General features: G+C 41.6%; 1 protein-coding gene across 1 annotated transcript; it reads right to left on the bottom strand.

Annotated features, from left to right (window-relative positions):
• Positions 1 to 202: 202 nt before the first annotated feature.
• On the bottom strand, positions 203 to 24,474 carry TNFSF11 (TNF superfamily member 11). The gene is made up of 5 exons (XM_075139835.1): positions 24,253 to 24,474; positions 16,562 to 16,729; positions 9,212 to 9,257; positions 9,031 to 9,129; positions 203 to 1,469 (listed from the first exon to the last, which is right to left on the bottom strand). The coding sequence occupies exons 1-5, from the start codon at positions 24,472 to 24,474 to the stop codon at positions 1,048 to 1,050; spliced, it is 957 nt and encodes a 318-aa protein (XP_074995936.1). The 3' UTR covers positions 203 to 1,047.
• Between the last annotated feature and the right edge of the window lie 394 nt (positions 24,475 to 24,868).

The raw sequence follows: 24,868 nt of genomic DNA, 5'->3' as shown, positions 1-24,868 counted from the left end.
AACAAAGATATATATTACATTTGCTAATTGCAAACAACCTCTTTTAGCTGCAATTTTTCCCATTGGGATTAAAAAGTGCACCAGTTTAACATGTCTGTACATTAAGAACAGTTTAAAACATTAAATATACAAACAGCAAGAGATTTTAAATATTTTGTATCAAATACTATAGGACAATATAATTTACATTTTTTTTTCTTTTACACAAAACATTACACCTGAAATATAACTTTAGATATTACATAATATAAAAATACATACTTTTTGTCTAAAAAATGTCTTTGCAGGTTCTGGCACAATGTAATATTTTAAAGGCACACCGTATTTTGGCAGTCTATATTTGCAATTAACTGTGCAACAATAATAAAAATTATCTGTAATTAACCTTTTAGAACTGCAAGGCCGGATGATCTCCCTTCTTCCTGGAATAGCCCTTTTAATCAGGTAAAAACTTAAATTGAACCGTTTAGGTGTTCCGCAACTCATTTCTGCCATGGCCTGAGCTCTCCAACACTAATCCAGCAAAACAAGAACAGGCTTAACTAAGCATGTGAAAAGCCACATCAAATGCAATGGGATTAGTCATACTTTCACAATCTTTGCCGTCTCAGGGTCAGAACGCTCAAGCCCAAGCAAAATTGAGCCCTAAATGCAAGTTGGGACCCAAGTTCTGTCCTGCCTGTATTCGCGCCAAAACTAGTAAGAGTAGCACAGGTTAAAAAGTCAGGGCAGAACTTGGAAACAGAAGTTGAATAATATTAATTGCTCTGATTTCAACTACAACAATGTAAAAGTCATAATGACTCTACTGAAGCCAGTGGAGACATATGAAGTAAAACTGCTATAAGACTGAATCAGAACTATGTAATTTTGCCCTTCTGTGCATTTGTGGGACTCCCACTGGAGTCAGCACAGGGCAAAAACGTGTCTTTACAGATATATGGCTTATACAGATGCAATTGGGTTGCAAAAGATTTTCAGTTCTGTGTTCAAGTTGTTTCTGGACCACTAAAAACCCAAACAATTTTCAGCACACTAACGAAAGATTCAGTCTAAATCCCTTACTTTAAATGCCCCAAAATAAGTTGCTTCTTGTGATGAATCCAGTAGCAATGGGTTTGATACCTGGATACTTATCATTTCACCAGATTTTAATTTAAAAAACCCTCCTACATTGACAGAATAAAAATGAAATTCTGAATTCCCTGACCAGTATTTGGTGCTTCCTCCCTTCATCAACACATCAGAGCGCCTTATTTTAAGGTTTGTCTTAGTCATATACACCATCAGCTGAAGCCCTCTTTTAGTCAGGTTTCCTGAAGTTTCATGATGTCTAAAACAAATGTTGGCATAAAGGTAGTAAAATCCATCTTGATTAACAATTAGCTTCCCATCACTGAATGTCATATTTGATAAGTTTGCCTGGCCTTTGTCATGGTGCCAGGATGTGAGGTTCACTTTGCGAGTTCCTGAAGAGAGGGGAGAAAAAAAATAATTATTTATAAACATTGAACAAAACTCAACATTTAGAAAGCAATCCCCGGGTTTTTGAATCAATAGCAACTACAGTTATATAGGCTAAAGTGAATATTAGACAATTGTGATAAAAATTCATAAGAAATTTCCTTTTCTCATCATGTACTGCCATATTTTGCTTGCTATTTATAACTGTCTGCCCTCCACCAGAACAGCTGGTGGACCATGGTACAAAACATTTACTTGGCCAACAGTTTGATTATGCTAAGCAAACATGCAACAAGCTCTGTATAGAAATAGCGTTCCACCTAAAACTCTATTAAAGTAACACATACTTGAGAGGAATTTGAAAAGAAAAGTTACTAATCAACAAATCTTGTTATCAGTTTTTAACCTGTAAGTGTTTGCAAGGAATAACTACACAAAATCTGAAAACAAGTTAAACTGCTAATTGCCCAAAGAGAAAGCTTATGAAACCTTCCCATATTTTATGTTCTTGTGGCTGTAGTGGTACAAAGTTAAATATTTTCATTTGAGAACATAAAAAAAATGGGGAAAAAAATCAATACAATTGTGCATCTTCAGTACTACACAATAAGTTGCCCAGACTTTAGATAGCACTTTAAGTATTTATGACATAACAAATCTTTTTATGCAAAAACAATGTTTAGACTTAACCCAGTGCTTGCATATACCAGAATAAGGCTCCACAATCTGGTTTAGTCACATCCTAGATATCGAGGATAGTGGCCCACAGCACAATCCTAATTCTTTGATAATTGTACAAATACTTATAAGGTGGGCAATTATAGCTATTCAGAAGGTAAACTCAGTTTCTTTGTCTAATAACTAGTGGAAGGTCGTGGAAAAAGAGCTTTAGGAAAACAGATGTGATTCTGGATGCATTGCTTTTTTCTTTTCTTTTCTTATTTTTATTTATTTTAAAGTATCTTAAGCTTCAAACTAGAAACAATGAGCTTGCCTTGGAGGAGAACAGTCCCCTTCAAGTTGTCTTAAGCTGGAAATCCACAAATTAGGAAAGAAAATTATGATAATATTCTCTGTCTCTCCATAGAACATCATGCATGCGGGAATCAAAGTACACGTATAGCAGTTACCAAGTCGGACTACCAAAAAGGACAGATTTATAGAATTAACATATGTAAACAGGCATTATTGAATTCCTTCTAACAAATACACATAAGCCTTTTCAGCTCTGCCTGTGTGATGGTGGCCTGGTAAACAGGAAGCTGTCCCTTATCTGTTAAGGTGACTAAATGCTCTGTGAAGAGAACGAAAAGGAGCTGAGAGACTGGAGATGTTTTGATTCGTTTGTCAGCTCAGCACTGTTACTGAAAGCTAACTTCACATATACATGTACAGATGTTCCCCAGGAACTCCGGCCTGAAAGGCACCTCGTGGGTGCTATCATCACATATCCACATTGTATCATTGCTTGGAGGTTTCAAGCTGGTCAAATCTCAGATGTCCTTTCATGTAGATCCTGGACATTAGGAACACGTTCTTTGGACATTAGGAAAAGGTTCTTCACTGAGAGGGTGGTCAACCACTGGAACAGGCTCCCCAGGGAAGCGGTCACGGCACCACACCTGTCAGAGTTCAAGCAGCATCTGGACAATGCTCTTAGTCACATGATTTAGTTTTAGGTAGTCCTGCAAGGAGGAGGGAGTTGGATTTGATGATCCTTACGGGTCCTTTCCAACTCAAGATATTCTTGATTCTACTATTGAGGCTGTGCTAAGAGATGGCCTGGCAGGAGGTCAGATAGGCACTGAGAGAGAGCATTTGAGTCTTCCTTCCAAACCTGGTCACATTTGACACTTCGGTTTGGTTTTGGTGGCACAGTGTTAACAAGCAGCCTGCAACACCAGCCCAGATAGCATTGCTACTGCAGCTCATGTATTTTGTAGAGGTTTATCACAGTATTTTCTGTTGAGGAGCATGCCCTGCAGCACACATCCCTCAGTCCTCTCCACCTCTCCAGCTTCACCACCATCCCATTATAGCACCCACCTCATCTCACAGCCTCTACCTGCAAAAACAGAGGAATAGGCAACAGTGGGAGGAGAAGATCCAGCCAAGGCTCACGGGCAGGCCCACAGAGAAAACAGCACTGTCCTGAGAAAGCCACACAGGCCCTGACCCTTCCTGATACGCACAAGCCACTAACATTTGTTCAGTGTAATACGCAGGATATTACACAACAGATGAGAGTTGGCCAACGTCCTCCTAACCACTAGCAGTTTTCAGCACACAAGACTAACTCCATTTGCTCCCCCTGAGGCACCCACAGCAGTGGGTCCACCCACAGCAGTGGGTCCACCCACACAGGCACCAGAAGACCTTACACCTTAGGCTCCCAGTGCATCTAAATGCCTGCTTGGAATATTCAGTACCTTATTCTCCCAACATCAAACCAAACCAATCTATTCCCACCAAGATTTCCATGACATATGGCAGGGCTCAGTGCCCTCTCCTCCAAGCATGTATCAAGGCATGCCCCAGAACCATAAGCACTCACAAGCATGCTGGGGAAAAGCCCCAAGTGTATTTGATTACTTAAAAAGATGTCTCTTGGATTTGTTTGTGCAGAAAGACATGAGGGGAAGTAGGGACAGAGGAATTTAAGAGCTATGAGTCTTCCCTAACTGCCAAGGGCAAGCAACTTCTGCGTGTGAGAGGAGTACTTTAATAGTAGTCCAGAACAAAAAACTTCTGGCATTCTTCCAGAAAGACTTGAGCAAAGCACAGGCTGTCAAAGGCAGATCATAAATAGTTGCTCACCTATGGCTCCAGTACAACCAGGTAGAAATTATACAAGCAAAATCATACAGAGAAGCCATCTTCTTTGCAGTGCCTCAAAAAAACCTTCTGAAAACCATTAATTAATTGGAAGCGACACTAAGATCTTAAGTCTCTTAGCCTGGAATTTTTCACCTGCAAGCACTGGGCATAGCTGAGGAAGTTGTAGAACTTCTTGTGCACAGTGTTAAGTCTGCCAGAAATACTGCCCCAAGGAGGTTGGGCCACCTTCACAATGAGGAGGATAGGCAAGAAATCACTACTTGGATCAAAGGAGAGGCACATCAGAGATACAGGACAGGAATGTATACATACGATGGAACAGAAAGGCATGCTGGCATGCTGTGACTGACTGGTGGCACACTGGGTAGTTGCTAGGCAGATTTTATTTACCTGGCAAGTAAACTTTTTAGTTGCCAGTCTTAATCAAGTAGCAATTTTGAAGAAATGCTTAGTGGGAATGCATGATTCTCTGCTGAAGAAGGGGGAAGAGAGAAAATAGGTGCCACAGTCGCTTGTAATTGAGATGCTGAGAGGGGCTCTGGGTAAAGTTTGTTCACGTTGTTTTGGTGTTGAGGGGAATATGCATCATTCATCCATGGTTAGGTGGAGGGACAGGTCAAGAGATGACGGAAGATAACCATATCTGTTTTGAGCAGGGGATTAGCCTAGATAACTTCTGGAAGTCCCTTCCAATCTAAATTATAATGCTATGATTGTATTAACCGAGACGGATGGGCATTTTGCCGCAATTCAGAGCTTCAGAAGAGGCATGCCATAGCCAGCAGCCCAGCACAAAGTTGCATTGGTAGGAGTTATGCCATGCAACCTTTAATGGAAGGAGCGAGCAGGCTCTCAGCACTTCTGGTGGTAATACAGCCAAATCTGGAGACAACAAAACAATCAGTACCCCAAAACACAGGCAGAGGAGAAAACTGGAACATACAAGTGCCAAATCAGCTGTCCATATATCAGAAATTCTGAAACAGAACCCAAGCCATGGGACAGTCAAAAGTGCTGCAATACAGTATCTTGTGATAAAATTTACTACAGAGCCATGAAAAACATAGCACAAGGTAAGTCATGTTGACAGAGAAGGAGGAGGTCAGAGAGATAATGAGTAAGATAACCTTCCAGACATGGTAAAAAGCATTTAAAAAAAAGTCAAGATAATACACAGTTTTTCTGTTAACTGAAGACAAATCAATGTCTTGGATATTTGTGAGCATGAACTAAGACTAATAGAAATGAGTTTCAATAAAATTAATTAGTAAGAAGAAAGATGATGGGAGGGGAACAGAGGAGAAAGTATCCCCCTGTATTGATAATTTGTTTGCATCCTAGTAGCTTTCAGGTATAAATAAAGCCTGAGGGAAGGACCAAAGCACTGTTTACTCTGAAAAACTGTTTTGGAGGCAAAGGGCAGCTAAGCCGAACCTGTAGCTGTAAATAGCTCGGAATACTACACCATTTCTTTAGACAGCTAAAGGTATCCATTCACATCCCAAATGATATATTTAACATTTACATTTATTTCTGTTTGTGATTTTCTCCTTCAAACTGTGACTAATTTCTGTAATCAATTTATAAACCAAAACTCACTGTTTTCATTTAAAACCTAGGTAGCATTTATAGTGAGCTCTGGTAAAAAGCAACCAGCAAGCATCCAGCTTTAACCTAAGCAGCAAACCTAGAAAATACACACAGCAAGCCAAACCACTATGGCTTCTGCAGCCAAATGATGGGTGGGGACACCAAGACCTGGGAAGGGTTATTTTCCCCCCTCCCTCACACTCCCGCAGCTGCAAAAGGCTTGATATTATTGTGAACCAGGTAAAAGAAAATGTTCCCTCACAGGCACTGCTCAGTGCCCCTTCATGAAGGGTATTCAGTGGCAAACTACTTAAAATAAAATCCTGTTTGACAGTGATGAAGACTGATTTTTTTTTTCCTGACTTTACTGTGGATCAGAGTGATAACAGTAGAGAACCTTAAAATACTAAGAACAGATCTGTCCAGACTCACGGATGGCATAAAACAATTTAGAAGGATTTCAGACATGTACAGTAAGGAATCAGGGGAAGAAAACAGAAATTGCCATTTGCAGTCACAGGAAACAGGATGGGAGAGAAAAACTCCTTGTGACCCTCAGGCAAATTCTTCATGCTTTATGCCTGTCATTAACCTCTATTCCACCCAGCAAAGTGGGTACTGCCTCATACCAGTGAGCATGATACTGAAGTGCCTCACAACCAGTAGGTTCAGGGTTCCAGCTATCCATAAGGATGCAGCACCTCATTGCTGCAATGTCCACAAGGACCGCAGAAGCTGTGCTCATGATTAACATCCTGGCAATGCTCTTCCAAAAGAGGCAGAAGCCACACGTGCCAGATCAGGAGGGAGTATGTCCAACTCATCACATTGGTAAGGGGTTGATCTGCTCCAAGGAGAAACAAAGCAGCTTGTTGTCACGGGCACTGTATTTCTGAGAGTTCCTGCAGCCTGTGCTATTAAAAAAAAAAAGCGAAGAGAGCAAGCAAAAGCAATGCCTCCGTTGCCATTACCCACAGATGTGCTAAGTCACTCCCTACAAGGTTAATGCAGTGATGCACAACAGTAAAAATTATCAGCTGCTAGCCCTGATAAAAATACAGTTTACAGCAACATCCAGGTAGACAGCAAATACGTTCCCTACAGGAAAAGGCAGATTTCACAAAGTGTGACACTGACACACTCTACTTCTGTAGATGTAAGTGATCTGTCTCTATGACTAGTAAATTAATTGAATCCTTCAAAAGGCAAAATGCTAAGACAAGTTTACTGATACTGCATCTTCTACTATTGACCTATGTCAAAAGCCAAAATCTGACTGAAATAGAAGCTTGTCAGGAGGCATTTGAGCTAATAAGAAAGCTTGTAGAAGTTCTGACTGCCATCTGACAAGCTGCTTATGCTCTCTGCTTATAAAGCTCTGGATCTTGGCAATGCCAAAGCACTTGAAGGGAGAAAGAATCCTATCCCTCCAGGCAAGAAGCTAACTCCTTGTGAGCAGAAGTGCTTTGTCTTTAAACAGAGCAAGAGCAAGGTATGCAGGCTGCTGAAATCTCAGATTTCAAGCCTCAACACAGCATTCCCCTTCGGTTTGGTTATATAAAACAGAAAAGCAATGCGCATAGCTTAATTAACATCTTCAGCGGTGATTAATGCCCCCTTCTATCTCGAGATCCTCTGTCTGATAGCTTCAGAATAAACTCTGGTTTACTTCTACCGCACCAATACTGATTGTTGTGTTGAGAATACAGAGAGAAAAATCTCAACTGACAGTGCCCCAGGGCAAAAAAAGGAAACAGTACTAAAATATCTTAAAATTGTAGGAATTAATCTTTTCCTCTGGAGAGTGTTCCAAGGCAGACTCATGTCTCGTTCCCTCATATTGTACTAGCGAGGATATTCCCAAAGCCATCCAAAGATACCTGTGGGTAGGGAATAAGAGCTCTGGCAAGACAGAAGAATGCCATCCTCTTACCATAGGGGCAGATAAAACCACAGGAACATTTTTTCCCCCTATTTGATAGCTCAGAAACATACTGCACCCAAGCCAACACACTGACCAGAAACCCTGTTGCTCAGAGTACAATGCTACGATCTTTGATCTTCCTGCTACTGGACTAGATGGATGCAGACAGATCCTTGTGAAGCTTTGGCATGTCTGAACATCAGGAAGGCCCTGGGAGTCTTGATGTGAAAAAGTCTAGACCAGCCCTGCAACATAATAATGAATGGAATATGACAAAACCTTCTCAACATGCCATTAGCAGAAGGAAACACTTGCTATAAATTCAGCCGTATGCTATGAGAGTGCAACGTACCCACAGAGGGCAGGGAACTAGCAGGCAAGTTATAATAATGACATTGGGATTGCAGTTCTAGGTTTTCAACACCTCAAAATGAAAGGTGTGCTTCTTTTATGGCTAGTTCTTACACTGATGGGCACCTGACGTGCATGTGTGTTGTGTATTCATGTAAGATTCTCAGCCTCCAGATCCACCCGGAAGACAAATGCTGGGTCACCCAGTACAGACCTGATTACACTTCAGCACACAAAAGGAGTGTTGCTGTGAAGGGCTGAATAGGTGGATGTAAGACATTCTTGAATTTTACAACAGAAAACAACACATTTCTTCATCTGACAACAGGACCAAAAAATCTTAGACTCAATGGAAGCAGAACATCTTCCAACCTGCAAGATCTGGATTCTGGCCAATTTTTGTGCTGGTATATCTTTGTATGTATGTATGTACACATCTGTGTGTATGTGTACCTATAGCTGACGTCCAGTGAGCGAAGAACTCCAGATGAGCCCTACTAGTCAAAGAAAATAAGAAACTTCAGAGGAGACTTCAATGCGTATCTCCATTCCTCACCTGAAGACAGTACAAAGAGGCAGGCCAAGCCCTCAGAGCTTGATCATGAAAACTGGTCATTTGAAATGGAGGCCATTCAGCACATAACAGACTGATGTAAGATAGCTGAGGCAAAGGCGAGCTATCCTCCTCTTAACACTACCCCTGCTGCCTCTGAAATCCTTTAACCCATCCAATTTCTTCTCATTGTCAAAAGCCATTTCTGAAATCCCAGTTTGTTGCTGGTATTGCTGAACTATTTTCATATACTTCACTGTTTAATACATTTATAGTAGCATTGGATGTATTCACTTAAAACTGAACTTACCAGATGGAATATTCTTATCATCAATAATGAGATGGGCAAAAGGCTGCTTCTCAGGTTTGTTTCTCTTGTACAGATCCATTCCTAATGCCTCCATTGCAGCTAGAGATAAAAGAATTGCATTACCTCAGAAAGACAAGTTTAGGAGAACTAAAATATTTCTTATTCATAAATTGGCACCTACCTTTTTCTGGTCTTGGTGGTGCTCTTCCCATGACATGCTGGACTTCCTAAAATGAGAAAGAGCCATTGCTTTGATGTTGTCTGTGTATTGCAGGTAGTTTGCACAATTACATCACTCTGTGTGTACGTATATGTGGGGGTAGTTCTACCTACAGTATATTCAGATGCCTGGGATACATATTCTCATATTTACATGATGTATAATATGAACACACAGTTTAGCTGCCACAATCAAATTACTTCCTCTGTCCAATACATCTGATAAAGGTGGATAGGAATGATGTATGGGTGTGTATGATCACTGCACTATTTATTGAAGTAGGGGCAACAGGACATTTACAACCTTTCCTACTTATTGCATTTGGAATATTTCTCTAAGTATAATGGAACAATGACTGCTAAGAATGCATCACATAAAACAATGGAGTTTATGAACCGATTTAACTACTTGGGGTCAAAAGGTAATGAAAGAGACAGTTCTACATAGGGACTGGAGTGTAATCACACTAACAACTAAGGAAAGCTAAGCTCTGAATTTCATTTGTGACAAGGTAAATGAAAACCTCCACCCCTCACACTTGACTACTAATAGGGAAGGTTGCAAGACTACAAGGCTTTATAATCAAGGCTCACTTCTAACAAGGTATGCAGGAACTGAAGGATTAAGCATCTTCCATATCTGTACTGGGCCAAGTGGACTGGGTGCCAGAGTTTGGAAGTATGCATTCTTCAAAACTGCAGATGAATTTTAATATGAATGAAACCCATGTTACCCAAAACCAAGAACAGCACAAGTAACAGACATCGGGCACCACAAAAAGCCTTGCTTTTAATAATCCACACCTGTTTTCCTCTTGAGAAAACATACAAACAGCAGTTTTCAAAAATCTAAACAGCCTGTTCTTGTTACAAGGCTGGACCAAGTCTTGGTAATATTAGGTTCAATCCTCAGTTCTGTCCCCTGTTCCCCCATGACTCTCTTCATCTCCGTTTTCTAAAAAGCAGGGGTAACATTCTACTTGCTATTCCGAATACCTCAACTATGGAGCCATCAAGACGTTGTTTAGTAAAAGGAAACATTTTGCTGAATATACCAAATCATATCTCATCTTTGAAACCTAAAAGTGGTCCTTTGTTTTGTCTTTATGTGACACATACTGCTGTTCGTCTGATTCAATACCTGTATATGCAATACGCCTCAGATTTGGCCAGATCAGCAATGTTCCACTGTGCTCTCAATCACTGCGGTGTTTTAGAATTTGAAATCCTGCTTTGAAAACACCTAAAGTCCTGCTTTTATGAAATTTTGCAGCCACAGTAACGCCTTAGCCAGTACACTTATTACTCTCACTTTCCCCTTTCAGTAGGTGCTTAAATGTTAAACCAAAATGAAAAGCCACAGCAGTATGGAAGTTGTAGAATGACTATCAAAGCATAACACTTCAGCAGAGATATGCTGATTTTGTAGATAAGAATCATTGAGATGCTTTCTGCTGTAGAGACGAGAAGAAAAGCAGAATTGCAACTTCAAAAGAAGCAAAACTCATGTCCACCTCCCCCATTTACATTCACTTCCCCTCTCTGATCTTCCTACTTCAATGTCAATTCTAGGAGCATGAAAATGAAGCTCAATTCTAGGAGCTGCACACCAGCATCAGCCTCTAGCCACACTTGAGCTCTTTAACTTCCTCAGAAGTAGGAAGACAACAAAAAATTGCAAGTACTAGATACTGCGAAAAGCAGCAAAAGCCTCTGAAGAGAACAGGAGGTAAAAGAGGTAAAAGAGACTGGGAGATAGACTACATTCTCAGACAGTACTGCACCACACGTACTCCTAACCCTTTCCCTAGAAAGGGGGGACTGCTTTGTTTTCTTGCCTTCTTAACGGAAACTTCTCAGATGTCAAGTCTGCTTTCGTATCCTTTCGTTCTGGGGGATGTGATAATCCTGGACAGGCTACTAGGCAGATCCAAAAAGAGCTATGTACATTTTAATCTCCTATTATCTAAACCGATACTAAAAAAAATCCCATGGTTGGTAATTGCATAGCCCTTGAAGTCCCTGAACTGGCCAATTGCCATCCTCCTCTTAACCTACATTTTTCTTGGGAGTATAGAGTTCTGCTTCTGCATATTTCCAAAGATGCTCTAGCTTGAGCAGCTGGGTACCTCACCTTCTGAGATCTAGCAGCCTGACTCAGCTCATCTTCCATGTGGAAAGGCTCATGAAATGCAGCCTGAGCTGCTTTCATTCTAACTGTTGGTAGTACTGTTCATCTGCAACATCACCACTTGGTAAGCAGAACAGCTACCCAGGAAGACTTGGGTCCACAACTCTCCTTGTCCTGACAGTCTTGAGCCTACTTTCCTGTTTCCCAGGAGCATCCCCCTCTGACAGGAACACTCTCCTGTACTCCTCTTGAAGCTATGCTACTATGCAATTAGGAATGCAAGTGTCATTACAACAAAAGGGAGATTATAAGTGTGAGCCCAACACTAACACACTGCGAACAGCTGGAGACTGGCTCATATTCATTGACTCTTCTGTGTGCTTGTCATTGGATTAGAAGTGGCTAGCCCATGGCCAGAAAACAGAAATCCTCCATCAGCCGAGTTCTCTAGTGTCTAGTTCTTTACTTGATTCTGACCAGCCCCACAAAATTTTGACATTCCTTTGTGTTCTGTTGCCCAGACTTCCAAAAGGAAGCTGAAATACATGAACTAGTCCCTATGTAACAGAGATGGAGCTGTGGGTTCCCTCCTGAAGAATAAGTAGTTCAACACTTCTCTTGATTTTTTTTTTTACTTCAACAGTTTTTTCTACAGTTCCAAGGTGCTGATACACAACCTACCTTACAGAAGCATTTTAGCATGTACTTGCTTCTGACCCTGAAGGACTCAAGGACCACATTGTTCAGTGGATGTCTGAAGGTATCCAGAGGTCTAAAGATGGCCTCTTAGTGGGAATATAAAAATCCCCTGGTATCGTTACTGCTTTCCTATCCTTACTGCAAGGAATTAAGAGCTAGGATTTTCCAAATCTTTAAAGTATCAACTGCATTCTTTGGCACCTTAATGTCTTTAAGCATCTTATACCTAATCACGATGTACACTACCATTAAGAAAGCAGAAAAAGCTCAACAGAACCTGCCACTAAGGCATTGCTATAATGGCATGAGAACTGCTGACAAAATATTACTAGTGACTTCCCTTAAGACTGCCACCCACAGAACCATGTGCACTACCAAGCTGTTATTTTTAGAAAAACTGTACACAAAAAATCACACCACTCTGTTAGTCTTTCGATAGGCTGCACTTGTACGCCTTTGCGTCACTTGCTCACTGCCCACCAAGTCAGCTCTACTGGACTGCTTCCCACATTCCAATCTCCTTCATACAGTCACTGTTTAAACAACAGACAAGCAGCCAGTCACAAAAATGAAAAATGCGTCTTCCTTCGACCAAAAAGTTTAAGAGGCCATTGGGAAGCTGCAAAACTTTCACATTTTAAAAGCTAAAGTCATGCTTTAAGTGCCTGGAAAGCTGGGAACTGCTCTTTCCTTATCCACAGCAGGCTGCAGGTTTTAACTCTTAGTATCTCAGCATCTTCAAGACAGAAACAACTCTTGCTCTTCAAGTTATGTCCAACGTTGAGGATGCAGAGACAAGGCTACATTTGAACATGTGACATTTATGAAAGGTTGTCCCTCTCCTTTGGCTTTTACAGTATCTCAGTATCAACTTCGAGCAGCTGTAAGTAGCCTTTTGAGACCAATCAGAAAAGAAGCCCTCTGGACGTTCATGTATTACTTCAGCTGTGATCTTAAAGCTCCTTTATGCAGTTGTTTCTTCTACTACCTGAGTGCTTTCAGTCCAGCTAATACCAGGAAGAAGTATCTGATTATCTTGCCAGAAATTCAACAATCTGAAGAATGCTAATCAGGAAGGAAGTGAAATAGAAAGTACATGAACCAATATTCATCAGAAGATAGTTTAGAGATCAGCACTACAATCTCTATCCAAATGAGTAGTCTATTGCCTGCAGAAAAAAAAAAAAGGCTTGTAAGGTTGTAGGATGGAAACTGTGACATTTTAACAACTTACAGCAATCACTCGTGAAACCTTGACTTTGTCCATAACTATGTGCACTTTAAATGTCTGCTAAGTATATAGATCTTTTTGTAAGTGCTGTCCTGGAGTTCTAGCAATACTCTGTTGCCATGTGGGAGACTAGTTTACGCCTGAACTCCCCAAGCTGCTAGCAGCTGGGAGTATTGCCAAGAAAAGTTACTTATGAATTGACCCAAGATATGTTTGTAGTCCTTTCTACTTCAGGCTCATAACAGACTTCATAAGAACTGTGGTTAGTGCATCTGGACTGCCAAAAGGTTTTTAGGGTTACATGCAAAAAAAATTAAGCAAACAGACAGGCTAGGAAAGTATATTATTCGTCCGCTTGAAAGTTTATACGCAATATTGAAAATGTGCTTTTTACTGACTAAGCTGCTCCCTAAGCAGTATTTTTATCCTGGAATATGTTAAGGAATTTACCATTAGATTTTGATTAAAAGAAAATCTTTAATTATTATTTTTTCAGGAGACAAATGTTTCTAGACCCAACCTTGCAGCCCTACTACACTGGTTTTCATAAGAGCACTTTCATTTTCAACATCAATCCCTGCTTTAGATTTAAGCACTAAGTCTACAGGTGTGCAAAGAAAACAGATGAGAACCAGTGCAGTAAGCTAAAAGCTGTAACCAGACCATAAACCTGAGCAAAAAGCAAGTTGTCTATTTTCATTTCCTGAACAGCTTGAATTGCAAAAGACAAAATATTGAAAAATCACAAAACTTAAATGGTATTTTAAAGTGTTCCATTTCAGTCACTTAACATGCTGCCAATTCAAATAAGGATACTGGTTCTTAAAACACACACAGATTAGATTCTCCTTCAGGAAAGTGAAGAAAGCACAGACAATAGGAAACCTCTTTCAAGTCACATTAGCTGCATTCCCACACATAAAGGACTAGCACAACTGGAAGTAAGATTGAGCTGCATCTCTGCCCTTCATTGTAGCAGAGCCAATGAAAGGCAGAGCTTACTGAACATGATAAAGTGTAATTTTGCCTTAACACTGTTTCTTTCACTTCTCTGATATACTGAAAAGATGCAAATGCAGCCCCAGGCAAGCATTTTCCTATTTTTCTCTGTGTCATCAATATATGATGACAAAGCAGCCAGAACACTGACCCAGCTGCTTAATACATTCTGTTATATTCAAAGGAAATTCAGAGTTTGATTACTTTGGCAAGGGAAATTTTATTGTTCTCAAACTAATGATCATCAGCCAAAAAAGTTATCCCTACTCACTACTTATCTTGGCCACGGACATTGCAGCATTTAACCTCCATCCAGAACGGCAGGATACGCAGCCTCAAGTAAAGCCAATGCCTTTGTTGAGTAACCAGCAACGAATGACCAGAATACAGGGCTTCCCATTCACTTACTGTAACAAACTCCTTACTCTGTCATGGGAGCTGCATGAACAAGCAGCCTAATATCAGCACACAGAAGTAGGTGTAGTGTGAGAGTCTATAAAATGCTGGAAGATACAACTAATCCTACAGAGTTAACCCTTTTTTTTTCCTTAAGCTTTTCAAAGAAGTGGCTAGCAAATGGGACAAGATATGAACTCCTACGTTTCTTTAAGTTTTGTTCACAAAAAGATCTGCCACTCAGGGTACTCCGTTAAAAGCAAGAATTAGCAGAATTAAAGTAGCATATAATTAACTCAAGTACAATTCACTCTGTAAAGTATACATGAGTTCAGCTCAAATCTAATGTAATATCCTTTATGAAAAACTGAGAGTCTTATGCAGATGTGAAGAAGTAGTAATGGACCTGGTAAGCCAGGAAAACCAAATACCATAGCACATATTCAACTTTTAAATAGCCCATAATTAGCACTAAACACTATCATGAACACACAAAGAGATCAGAGGCAGTAACTGCAGTAAGAGGTGATTGTGACATATATCCAGCTTGCCTAGGCTTCTTCATTAGGGCTGACTTCTTTAGCTGACTACTTTTGTTATTTGTTGTCATGGTTTAACCCCAGCCGGCAACTAAGCCCCACCCAGCCGCTCACTCACTCCCCCCAGGTGGGATAGGGGAGAGAATCGGAAGAGTAAAAGTGAGAAAACTCCTGGGTTGAAATAAAGACAGTTTAATAGGTAAAGCAAAAGCCGCACATGCAAGCAAAGCAAAACAAGGAATTCATTCACTCCTTCCCATCGGCAGGCAGGTGTTCAGCCATCTCCAGGGAAGCAGGGCTCCATCACGCATAACAGTTACTTGGGAAGACAAACGCCATCACTCCGAACGTCCCCCCCTTCCTCCTCCTTCGCCCAGCCTTATATGCTGAGCATGACGTCACATGGTATGGAATATCCCTTTGGTCAGTTGGGGTCAGCTGTCCCAGCCGTGTCCCCTCCCAGCTTCTTGTGCACCCCCAGCCTGCTCGCTGGTGGGGTGGGGTGAGAAGCAGAAAAGGCCTTGATTCTGTGTAAGCACTGCTCAGCAGTAACTAAAACATCCCTGTGTTATCAACACTGTTTCCAGCACAAATCCAAAATATAGCCCCATACCAGCTACTATGAAGAAAATTAACTCTATCCCAGCCAAAACCATCACATTTGTGTTTGGGAACAAGCTGTCATTCTCAACTGCTGGGCAAAGACTGCCGAGTTATCGTGTATGGCAAAGTCATTCTTCTGCCAGTGTGGGAATAGTCTGCACAGAACAGACAACTGGCAAAGTGAGCAAAAAAAAGAAAAAGGAGATACTATCCCTCATTTTGGGTTGCAGAAAGAGTAAGAAACGAGCAAATGTTATCTCCTCTATATTTCAGGCAATATTTTGCTTGTTGATGATCTTGACTTGAGAGAATCTTGTCAGAAACAGAGTCAGGAAGATTGCTTTGAAAACAATGTGGAACTGTCCTTTCTTATGAACATCCAAAGTGTTAGCAAACCTATACAAATATTAGGATAAATGACTACCATTCAGGCCCATCCAAATGTCTGAATTGCCAATCAGCTAACTGCAATCATAGTTTTCTCAGTGCAACTTCAAGTCTTCCTTTCTTAAAAAAAAGTGTTTGAATACAGAATTGGTTAACCACTACCAGGTTCATGTACAAACGCAATATGATCTTGGATGCAACTTCAGGGATTATTCGAACACCATTCGATTATTCTAGAACTTACCTCTGAACACAGATGTTGGAAAAATTGTTGTAAGTTCAACAGGAGCATGAAATAACGGAACACACAGTCTGTCTGCCACTTACCTTCTTCACAGCTCTTTGGAGAGCCTGTTTCATGCTTCTACATGATTCTGGCATTAACTTCGTTTCTTGATTTTCAAAGGATGTATCATGCAAATCTGTATTTTCTTGATGTCCAAAAAGTGTTCTGACACAGTGTGCGTGTTCTTTTGAAATTCTAGTAGGGTCCATCTGAAACAAAAATATAAGCACAAGCACAGTTTTAAGTGTCTGTCCAAGAGACATTAAGAGCATTTAAGTCAGGGAGAATTTTCAACCACCTAAAAGGTTTGGCACCTGGCTAAGTTTATCATCTAAATTTCCACTGTAAACAATTAAGAGAGAAAAAGTTCCCACATGTAGGGTTATTTCATCCAACAAGCATGAGAGATAGGAGAATGAATTATCTTCTGGAGCTTCCTAGTTCATTAGCTTAGACTGGATACCTGACTTCCAAAAGTTAAAGACAAATCCCACTCTTCCAGTAAAATCAATAATCCCGAATTCCATTTTTTGACCACTCAGCACAATATCACAATTAGTTTAGCAGGCAACATAGACAGCCATCCTACCTGTAAAAACTATAGTTTGCAAGATGACACGCAAATGCCAAGTAGAGGAACTTGGGGAAAGCATGTACAACATCAACCACATCATTTTCAAGAAGCGAAGCAGAAGAACAGAAACTATTTTGTAGGCAAGAGATATTGCTGCATGAAACAGTCACCAAGTAAGACAGCACAAATTCAGAAATACCAAAAGATGATAAAACTGTACCACAAAACATCTCTGCTTCATGGGACAGACTGGTAAATCTAGAATATCTGCAAGGTATTTTTAGCAGTCAGTCTTTGTGATTGAATCAAATATACTCTTAAACTGTAAGTTTAGAATACTCCTAAATTCTATCAGTTAGATAAATTGGAAGGATATTCCAAGGATTAGGATTGTGCCTTGGCAGAGTTTAATTGCATAAACATTATTTAAACCATTTCACTCTCTCTCCCCACACTCCATATACTTTACATTCAGGAGATGTTCACCACTATCTTTCAGAGATGGCCTAAGACTCTCAGCAATTGTTCTCAACTGGCATTTATTCCGCTTTACTTCAGGCTTGAAGAAGGGTTTGTGCACTCAAAACCTTGTCTAAGTTCTCTAACCGTATCATCTGGTCCAACAAAGAACATTTACGTCTATCTTTCTGCATAAGGTGGAAGAAACAATTTTATCTGAGAATTACAAAAGGTAATACATTATTTGTAATCACGATGAGGGAATGCCAAGACATTATGGATAGTGCCTGGCCAACGTTCAGTTTCCTTTAACATAGCACTGAACAAAACAGATCATCAAAAGGAAGTTTTGCAGAATACAAAACAGTCAGAGTGAATCAAATATGTTATATCATTTGTTCACACGAACATAAATTCAACTCCCTAACCCCAAAAAAGCATAAGGTTAGGATTACAGAAGTGAATTTAAGTCTACACCAGCCAGGCAGCCATCCAACAGGCACACACTGCAGAGAAACCTTTGTTTCACACCAAATGCTGCCTTGTCCATCCTTCTGCTGAAGTCTCCAGGTGACAGCTGTTTGCCTGATTCATTCAGACCAACATCAGCCCCTGTGACCTGGTTTAGCTGTCTCAGTTATCCCTGCAGATTTGGAATGAAACAGGTTAGAAAAGGTTCACCTGAAGATCAGAAGATGCCATGGCTTTGAGCAGAGGTGTAGAGATGAGTTACAGAATGGCTTGGAGGCATAACATCTTCCTGGGGTGGCCTGACACAACTGAATCCAAAAGAAAATCTGTGTATAGCCATTACAGCTTTATGAATTAAGCACTAAAAACTACACTAATGACTTCTGAAGTCAGCTAGTGCAGTGCAGCCTCATTAACTGTTTAAGCTGATCTAAACCAGCACCTCTGTGCATTCACCTTCTTCATCACAAAAATTCATTCCTGGTTCTCAATCTCCTCTTCTAAATAAATAACCTGTGAGGAATTTTTGCTGATCTAATTTCCTGAAAGATTAGCACCCTGGAACCAACTCACTTCAGGTATCAGACAAGCATCAGAGCCAGTACAGGGACAGGCATAAGAATGGAAGAGCAGGAAGACAGCACTAGCTTTAATGACTGTAAAACTGCACCCTAAAAGCATCTCTCCCAGTATGTTCCACTAGTATCCAGAACTCAGAAAATCAACTGTAAACTGAAAGGAAAAAAAATGAAGTGCAAAATGTTTACCAACAGCTGCTAAAAGGCAGTTAATACAGAATGACCTGGGTTGGAAGGTACCTCTGGAGGTCTCTAGTCCAGCCCCCTGCTTGAAGAAGGGCCAATTTGTAACTTTGGTCAGGTTGGTCAAGGCCTTGTCTAGACAAGCTTTGTGGAATTTCCATCAATGGAGACTTTCAACCTCTCTGGGCAAACTGTTATATAATTTAACAATTTTTATTGTGAGTAAAAACACTGGTTTTAATGTCCAGCTACAGTTGTTCTTGCTGCAATTTATGACTGTGTCTCTTGTTTTTGCTGGGCACTTCTGAAGAGCCTGGTTCCATCTTTAGGTAGCTTCCCTCACCTTAGTCTGTTCTTCTTTAGGTTCAAAGAATCCAGTTCTCCATTTCTGAAACACTATGGTCCCTACCTATCACAGTGGACTTCTGCTGGACTCTCTCCAGTTTGTTGACTCGCCTCTGGTACTGAGAGACCCAAAACAGGACCCCTTATTCTAAGGGCCTCTTATGTTGGGATTGTTAGAGACCTGAGGGAATTAGGGTCTTCAACAAGATCTGGATGTCTCTTCCCCCCTACACACACACCACAGGATAGAAGATAGAAAGCCACAGCAAATAACTGCCAGTAGATACTCATTTTTATCAGTAATTCCACTAGTGAGAGACTATTACCCTAGTTTTGGATTTAAACACATCTTCTGAAAAGTAGACAAGAAAACTAGGTTTTACAACACAAAGATCATGAAATTTGTAAAGGCCTGAGTGTCCAGCATGACAAATCAGGCATAGCGTAGACTTACAGCTATCACCCATCAGCAGTCAGTCAAATGTGTCACACAACACTGTGCTACAACAGTAACAGCAGATTGTACAGAAGCACTTACTCAGATTATAGTTTATCTGCTGAAGGCTTAAGACAGAAAAACAACATCTCTGCACCTACAGTTAAAAGATTGAAAGCTTAATGGAAACACTGTAACCGATAGCTTCAGCAACTTAAAGCTGTGCAGCCCATCCTGACAAACTGCAAGTCTCTGGAGATTTAGTGTTTGATAAGGTGAAGCGCTCATCTTGGGACTAGCTAACCTACCTGATCGCCCTTACCTTTTTCAAAGAATACCTGGTCTTCACCACATTTAACCATGGAAATTAGCTTGCTTGGCTGAAAAGGCATTCTCAGAAATCCTGCATCTTATATCTTTATAAAGAACATGTACTGAACTACCATGGCTGTAAACCAGTATTACTGAGCACTGAGACCAAAACTGTGGGCAAGAAGTGATGCACAGCAAAACTTTCAAGTTCAAGTGTTTTGAGAAGAACTTCTAAAGAGTCAGATGAAATACCAGAATGGTCTACAGGAATCAGCTTGCTAACTTGCAAGGCACAGAAGGTGAATAGAGACCTTCAGCATGAAGTCCTAAATATTTAATACCTGAAAGAAACATCAAGATGCAATCAAAAATACTGGAGAAAGCTTTATAACACGTTAAGTAAGCTAAATATCCTACAGGAATTAACCTATTTAAATAGATGAGTGTCTAGCTTATTTTTCCTGTTAGTATTGTGCATACATCCATTGTGTCTGACCTTGGAATCAGATCAAATCTTTCAGTGCCCCTTGATTTTCAGCATCTCTAATCGTTGCATCTCTGGACTCCTTTCACCTAAATCAGGGCAGCCAAAATGAACTCCAGCATTGTGGGTGAGACCAGATGAATTTACAGAATTAAGAACCAATTTTCTGATGTTAAAAAGATTCATTTTGATTTTAAAAGATACAATACATTCCAGCCCACTTTACCTATTAAATGCTGCCTCATTTATGCAATGTTGCAGTATCATATTCTGTACTTACTCCTTAGAGTAGTATTTTCAAATACTACTTATTTTCAAAACTAATCCAACTTCCAGATTATCAAATACCACTTTGCACTCCACGATCTTTCTTAACCACCAAGAAGGGCTTCTTCCAGGCTTCCAAAAAGCAAGCTGTTTTCTAGCATGTTCACGAAACTTTAAATGAAGTCTGAAAGGCGACTGTTTAAAAACATACTTTCATTAAAGTCAGAGTTCCACAGATGCATGAAATGACAATAAAAATCTGTCTTCCATGTCCCCATTTACCCAAGTGTGAATTCTTCAGTGTGGTAGAATACTTAACATTTGCATGTTGCAGACTTTTTTTTTAATGGGAAAAATGGATAAGCTTGGAGCTCCAGGTCACACTATGGGAGTTAGACATCCAGCCCCCACATTTGGATTGTAGCACTTCCAGCTTGTTCCACTGCCCTCCAGTTCAGTCAGCATTCGACCAAATTCCTACTTTTTTATGATCTGAGTACATTAAGGAAATGGGCCAGAAAGAAAAGTTTAAAAGCAAAGCTTTTGGAGACTATACTTTAGCAATTAACAGTGAAAGTTAAATAAAATACTTTGCTCTCTCACCTTGTGCTGTGCATGAGTCTCTATTACATGATGATCTCCAGCTGCTCCAAGTATCTAACTAAATTTTCATGGCATTTTCATTCATCATGAACAAATACTCCTCATGAATTATAAGCAAAATAAACACTTAAGACCAACACATTTCATTAGTATTTAATTTCTTGGATTCAGCATATTGCACAAGACGGTCCAAAAGGAAAAGCCAGAACATCTTGATTTTTTTACATTTCAGAACACTATTACCAGAATATTGGTAAAATTCAATTCTTAGCTTTTTCTTTCTTTTTAGATATACCAGCTCATTGTCTCATTTGCATTGCGCTGCATTATTTCTTGGCCACAAACATGTGTTTACCCGTGAAAATCCAGTGTCAGACTTAGTTATGTGTCTTGTGAAATTCCAAATGCTCAAGCCACAAAATAAACAAAACTAAGGACAAACCAAAACCTCAACTATTGTCTCAGCTCATATTGTGTCATGATCCAGCCCAAATGATTTTATGCAAATACAGATAAAATGTGTATGGTAAAACTGAGTCAGAGTTTACTCAGCCTCTTAGGTAGACTTTTAAAGAGCTTGTAAAACATGTAATTTCTTAATAACAGCCTATACAGTCAAATCTTGCTAATTCACATTTGGTTAATTCACCAACCAAAGAATTCAAATCTTTTGATGCACAGCTTCTACTACCAACTTCTCATTATTTTAACAAAATACACCATAATACTTCTGTTATTAATGTACAAATTTAGATAGCTGAAATTTGTACTGAAAAGTACAAATTGAGATAGCTTAATACAACTAAATCTGACAGCAATCTTTTCAAAAGAAAGAGGTCGGATCATGTCCCATATAAATAAAAGAATCTGCAAGACAGTTAAATAAGACTTAACTTCTGCAGGACCTACTGTATTTTTCCATCTATCTTATTTCACAATAAGAAATCGGTGAACAAATATGGATTACCATATCTTATTATTGTGAATTATGTACTTACTTCAAAAGTATACTTATTATTCTATTTTTCAGTGATGGCAAAGAAGACATTTTCTCCTTTAGAAATTTTTCAGGCAATGGTTTCAGTCCAGTCTACATCTAGCTACCTCATCTCTTTTAGATGTTTTGGAAGTTCAAGTTTGCAAAGGATTCCATCCAACAGCATTATTCCAAATCTACAGCAACAAGAAACTGGCAAAAGAATTAAGGTGCCAAACGCAGAATTACACCCGGACTATGTAATTTTTTAAATCAAGGAAGCAGAAGAAAAACAGTCATTATGGTAAGAAAGCTCTTTTTACCCTTTGTTAGGCATGTGTGAAGCCCTGACATGAACCTACCAGAAAGAGTCCTTAATAATGGGGGGAGGGTAAAGAGAATGGAAAAAAAGGGTTTTCAAAAAGTATACTTTGATTAGTTGTTTTGATTGCAATGGCTCTCTAGCCTACTAATCAATGTATAGCTGTGCATTTCTATGAGCTATGTTTTGACAAAGCTGTCTTTTCAAGTTCATGCAGATCTGCAGTGAAAAACTTCTCTGCCACAAGCTGAAGTAGGCATTAATTTATTTCACTGTCAAGCAAACAAGCAGCTTTAAGCTACTTTACAATGAGTCCCAGAAATTAAATGTCACTCTTCTGAAGCATACAGGATATGATTAACTAAGTACTGTATTGCTGTTCCATTTTATTTTTGTAAAAATGGCGAACGCAAAGCCATTGTCTGTAAGAAAATACGCATTGGTCTGCATAATAAATGGTCAGCAGCGTTACTGTCTATTTGATAGCAATTAATCTCTTTAAGTGGGTATACATTTGTGCAACATCTGGTTTCGGGGTGCACTTTGTTAAGAAATCCAGTCTGCTACATCAAGATCAAGCACATCTACCTAGAAAGTAAACCGAAAGAAACAGGTTTCCACTCCCCGCTGACTTCAAATGAAAAGTACACACAACAGAAGTACCACTTCCATGAAGGCAGTGAGACCTGTATTAACAGAACTAATTAGCATCCGACAAAAAAGCCGAGCAGAAAGCTAACACCTAGCCCCGAGAAGCAACCAGCCGGCAGCCCCCCACTTCCTCTGAGAAGGCTCAGCCGCATGGGGTAAGAGACCCAGCAGCAAGTGAATCCAGCCAGCCAGCCGAGCCGTTTCCAAGAAGCAGGCTCCTCTTCTCTCCGAAAGCCTAACCGCTCGTCACCTCAACTCTCCCACAGCGATACCTCCCTGTGCTCCTTTCTGCGCACACCTCTGCCTCTTCTGAAGCATCCCCTGGCAGGCTTGGGGCCCAGCGGGCGAGGGGCAGCTCTCTCTCAGAAAGGAACTCCTGAGCTACAGTGGGCACCTCCGGCCGATGCCCGCTAACGCGCAGACCCCGCTCCGCAGTGCCCCTGTGCAGTCTGAAGGACAAACGATCCCAAGTGATGTTGTGTGGTGGCTTTTTTTTCCTCAAAGACATGTCTCCTGCTGGTGAAACATGTATGGCAGCCAGACCTCAGCCATGCCAAACCACTCTCCAGTGAGTAACTGAAAGCTGATCGTTAAAAAACCAAAGCCCTGCAAGTCTCCAGGTGAAGGATCATTAAGCTGCTTCCCGAGTCGGGGACCCCTCACGTCCGACCTCGCTGAGAAACCCTGTACGTCAGTACGCACCATTAGGCCGCAGCACGACCTAGAACACCTCAGGCTGAGCAGATCCGCGACCAGGCGATAGCGCAGGCCGGGCAGGGTCCCGGGAGCCCTCCAGCCTGACCCCCTCTCAAACCTGGGCCAACTTCAGAGCCAGATAAAGTTGTTCTCTGCTCTTTTTTTAACTAATCTCCTCAATCCCACCGACGCGAGCACCTTCCCCTCTTCCGAAAGGGGTGGGGGTGCGAGGAAGACGCTCCCGCCCTGCCCGGCCGCTCCCCAAAGGCGCGGCTGCCAGCGCCCAACGTCGCCGCGAAAGCGGGAAGGGGCCGCGCCGACCCCCTCACCCTCCCCCCGCCGCGATCTCCGGGCGCCAGCAGAGGCGCCGCTTACCTGAGCTCGGAAGTAGAGGAAGAGGGCGACGCTGCAGACCACCTGCCCCAGCCCCAGGAGGACGAGGGCGGCGAGGAGGGAGCGGGAGGCGGGCGGCGGGTGCGGGTGGGCCGGCAGCGGCGGCGGTGGCGGCGGCGGCGGGGCGCTCTCGTGGGCGGCGCCGCTGCCCAGCTCCTCGGAGCCGCGCAAGTACTTGGTGTAGTCTCGGCTGGCGCGCCGCATCGCGCCGCGGGCAGCTCCGCACCGCTCCGCTCGGACGGCTCCACAGGCGGCCAGCGGCTCCCCAAAGCTCCCCAGCCTCGGCAAACAACCCCACCGCTCCGGCCGGGCACCTCTTATAAACTGGGCGGCCAATCAGCCCCAGGCGGCGTGCCTCTGCCCCCCCTCCCCGCCGCCGCCACACACATCACCACCGCCCCCTCCTCGCCTCCCCTCCCCGGGCAGAGACCGGCCCCCGCCGGCCCGCGGCGGGAGGGTCGGGTCGGGTCGGGTCGGGCCCGCCTCTGCCCCCGGAGCCCCGGCCTCCACCGCCGGGCCGGTCGCCCAGCGATCGCGGTCAGCGCTGCTGCTCCTCGCGGAGCGAAACTCTTCGCCTCCCCTCCACCATGAGTACATG

Source organism: Calonectris borealis, chromosome 1 (assembly GCF_964195595.1).
Source record: "Calonectris borealis chromosome 1, bCalBor7.hap1.2, whole genome shotgun sequence".
Classification (NCBI taxonomy): domain Eukaryota; kingdom Metazoa; phylum Chordata; class Aves; order Procellariiformes; family Procellariidae; genus Calonectris; species Calonectris borealis.
Note: the sequence above shows the minus strand (reverse complement) of the source record. Positions and strands in the feature narration are given on the sequence as shown.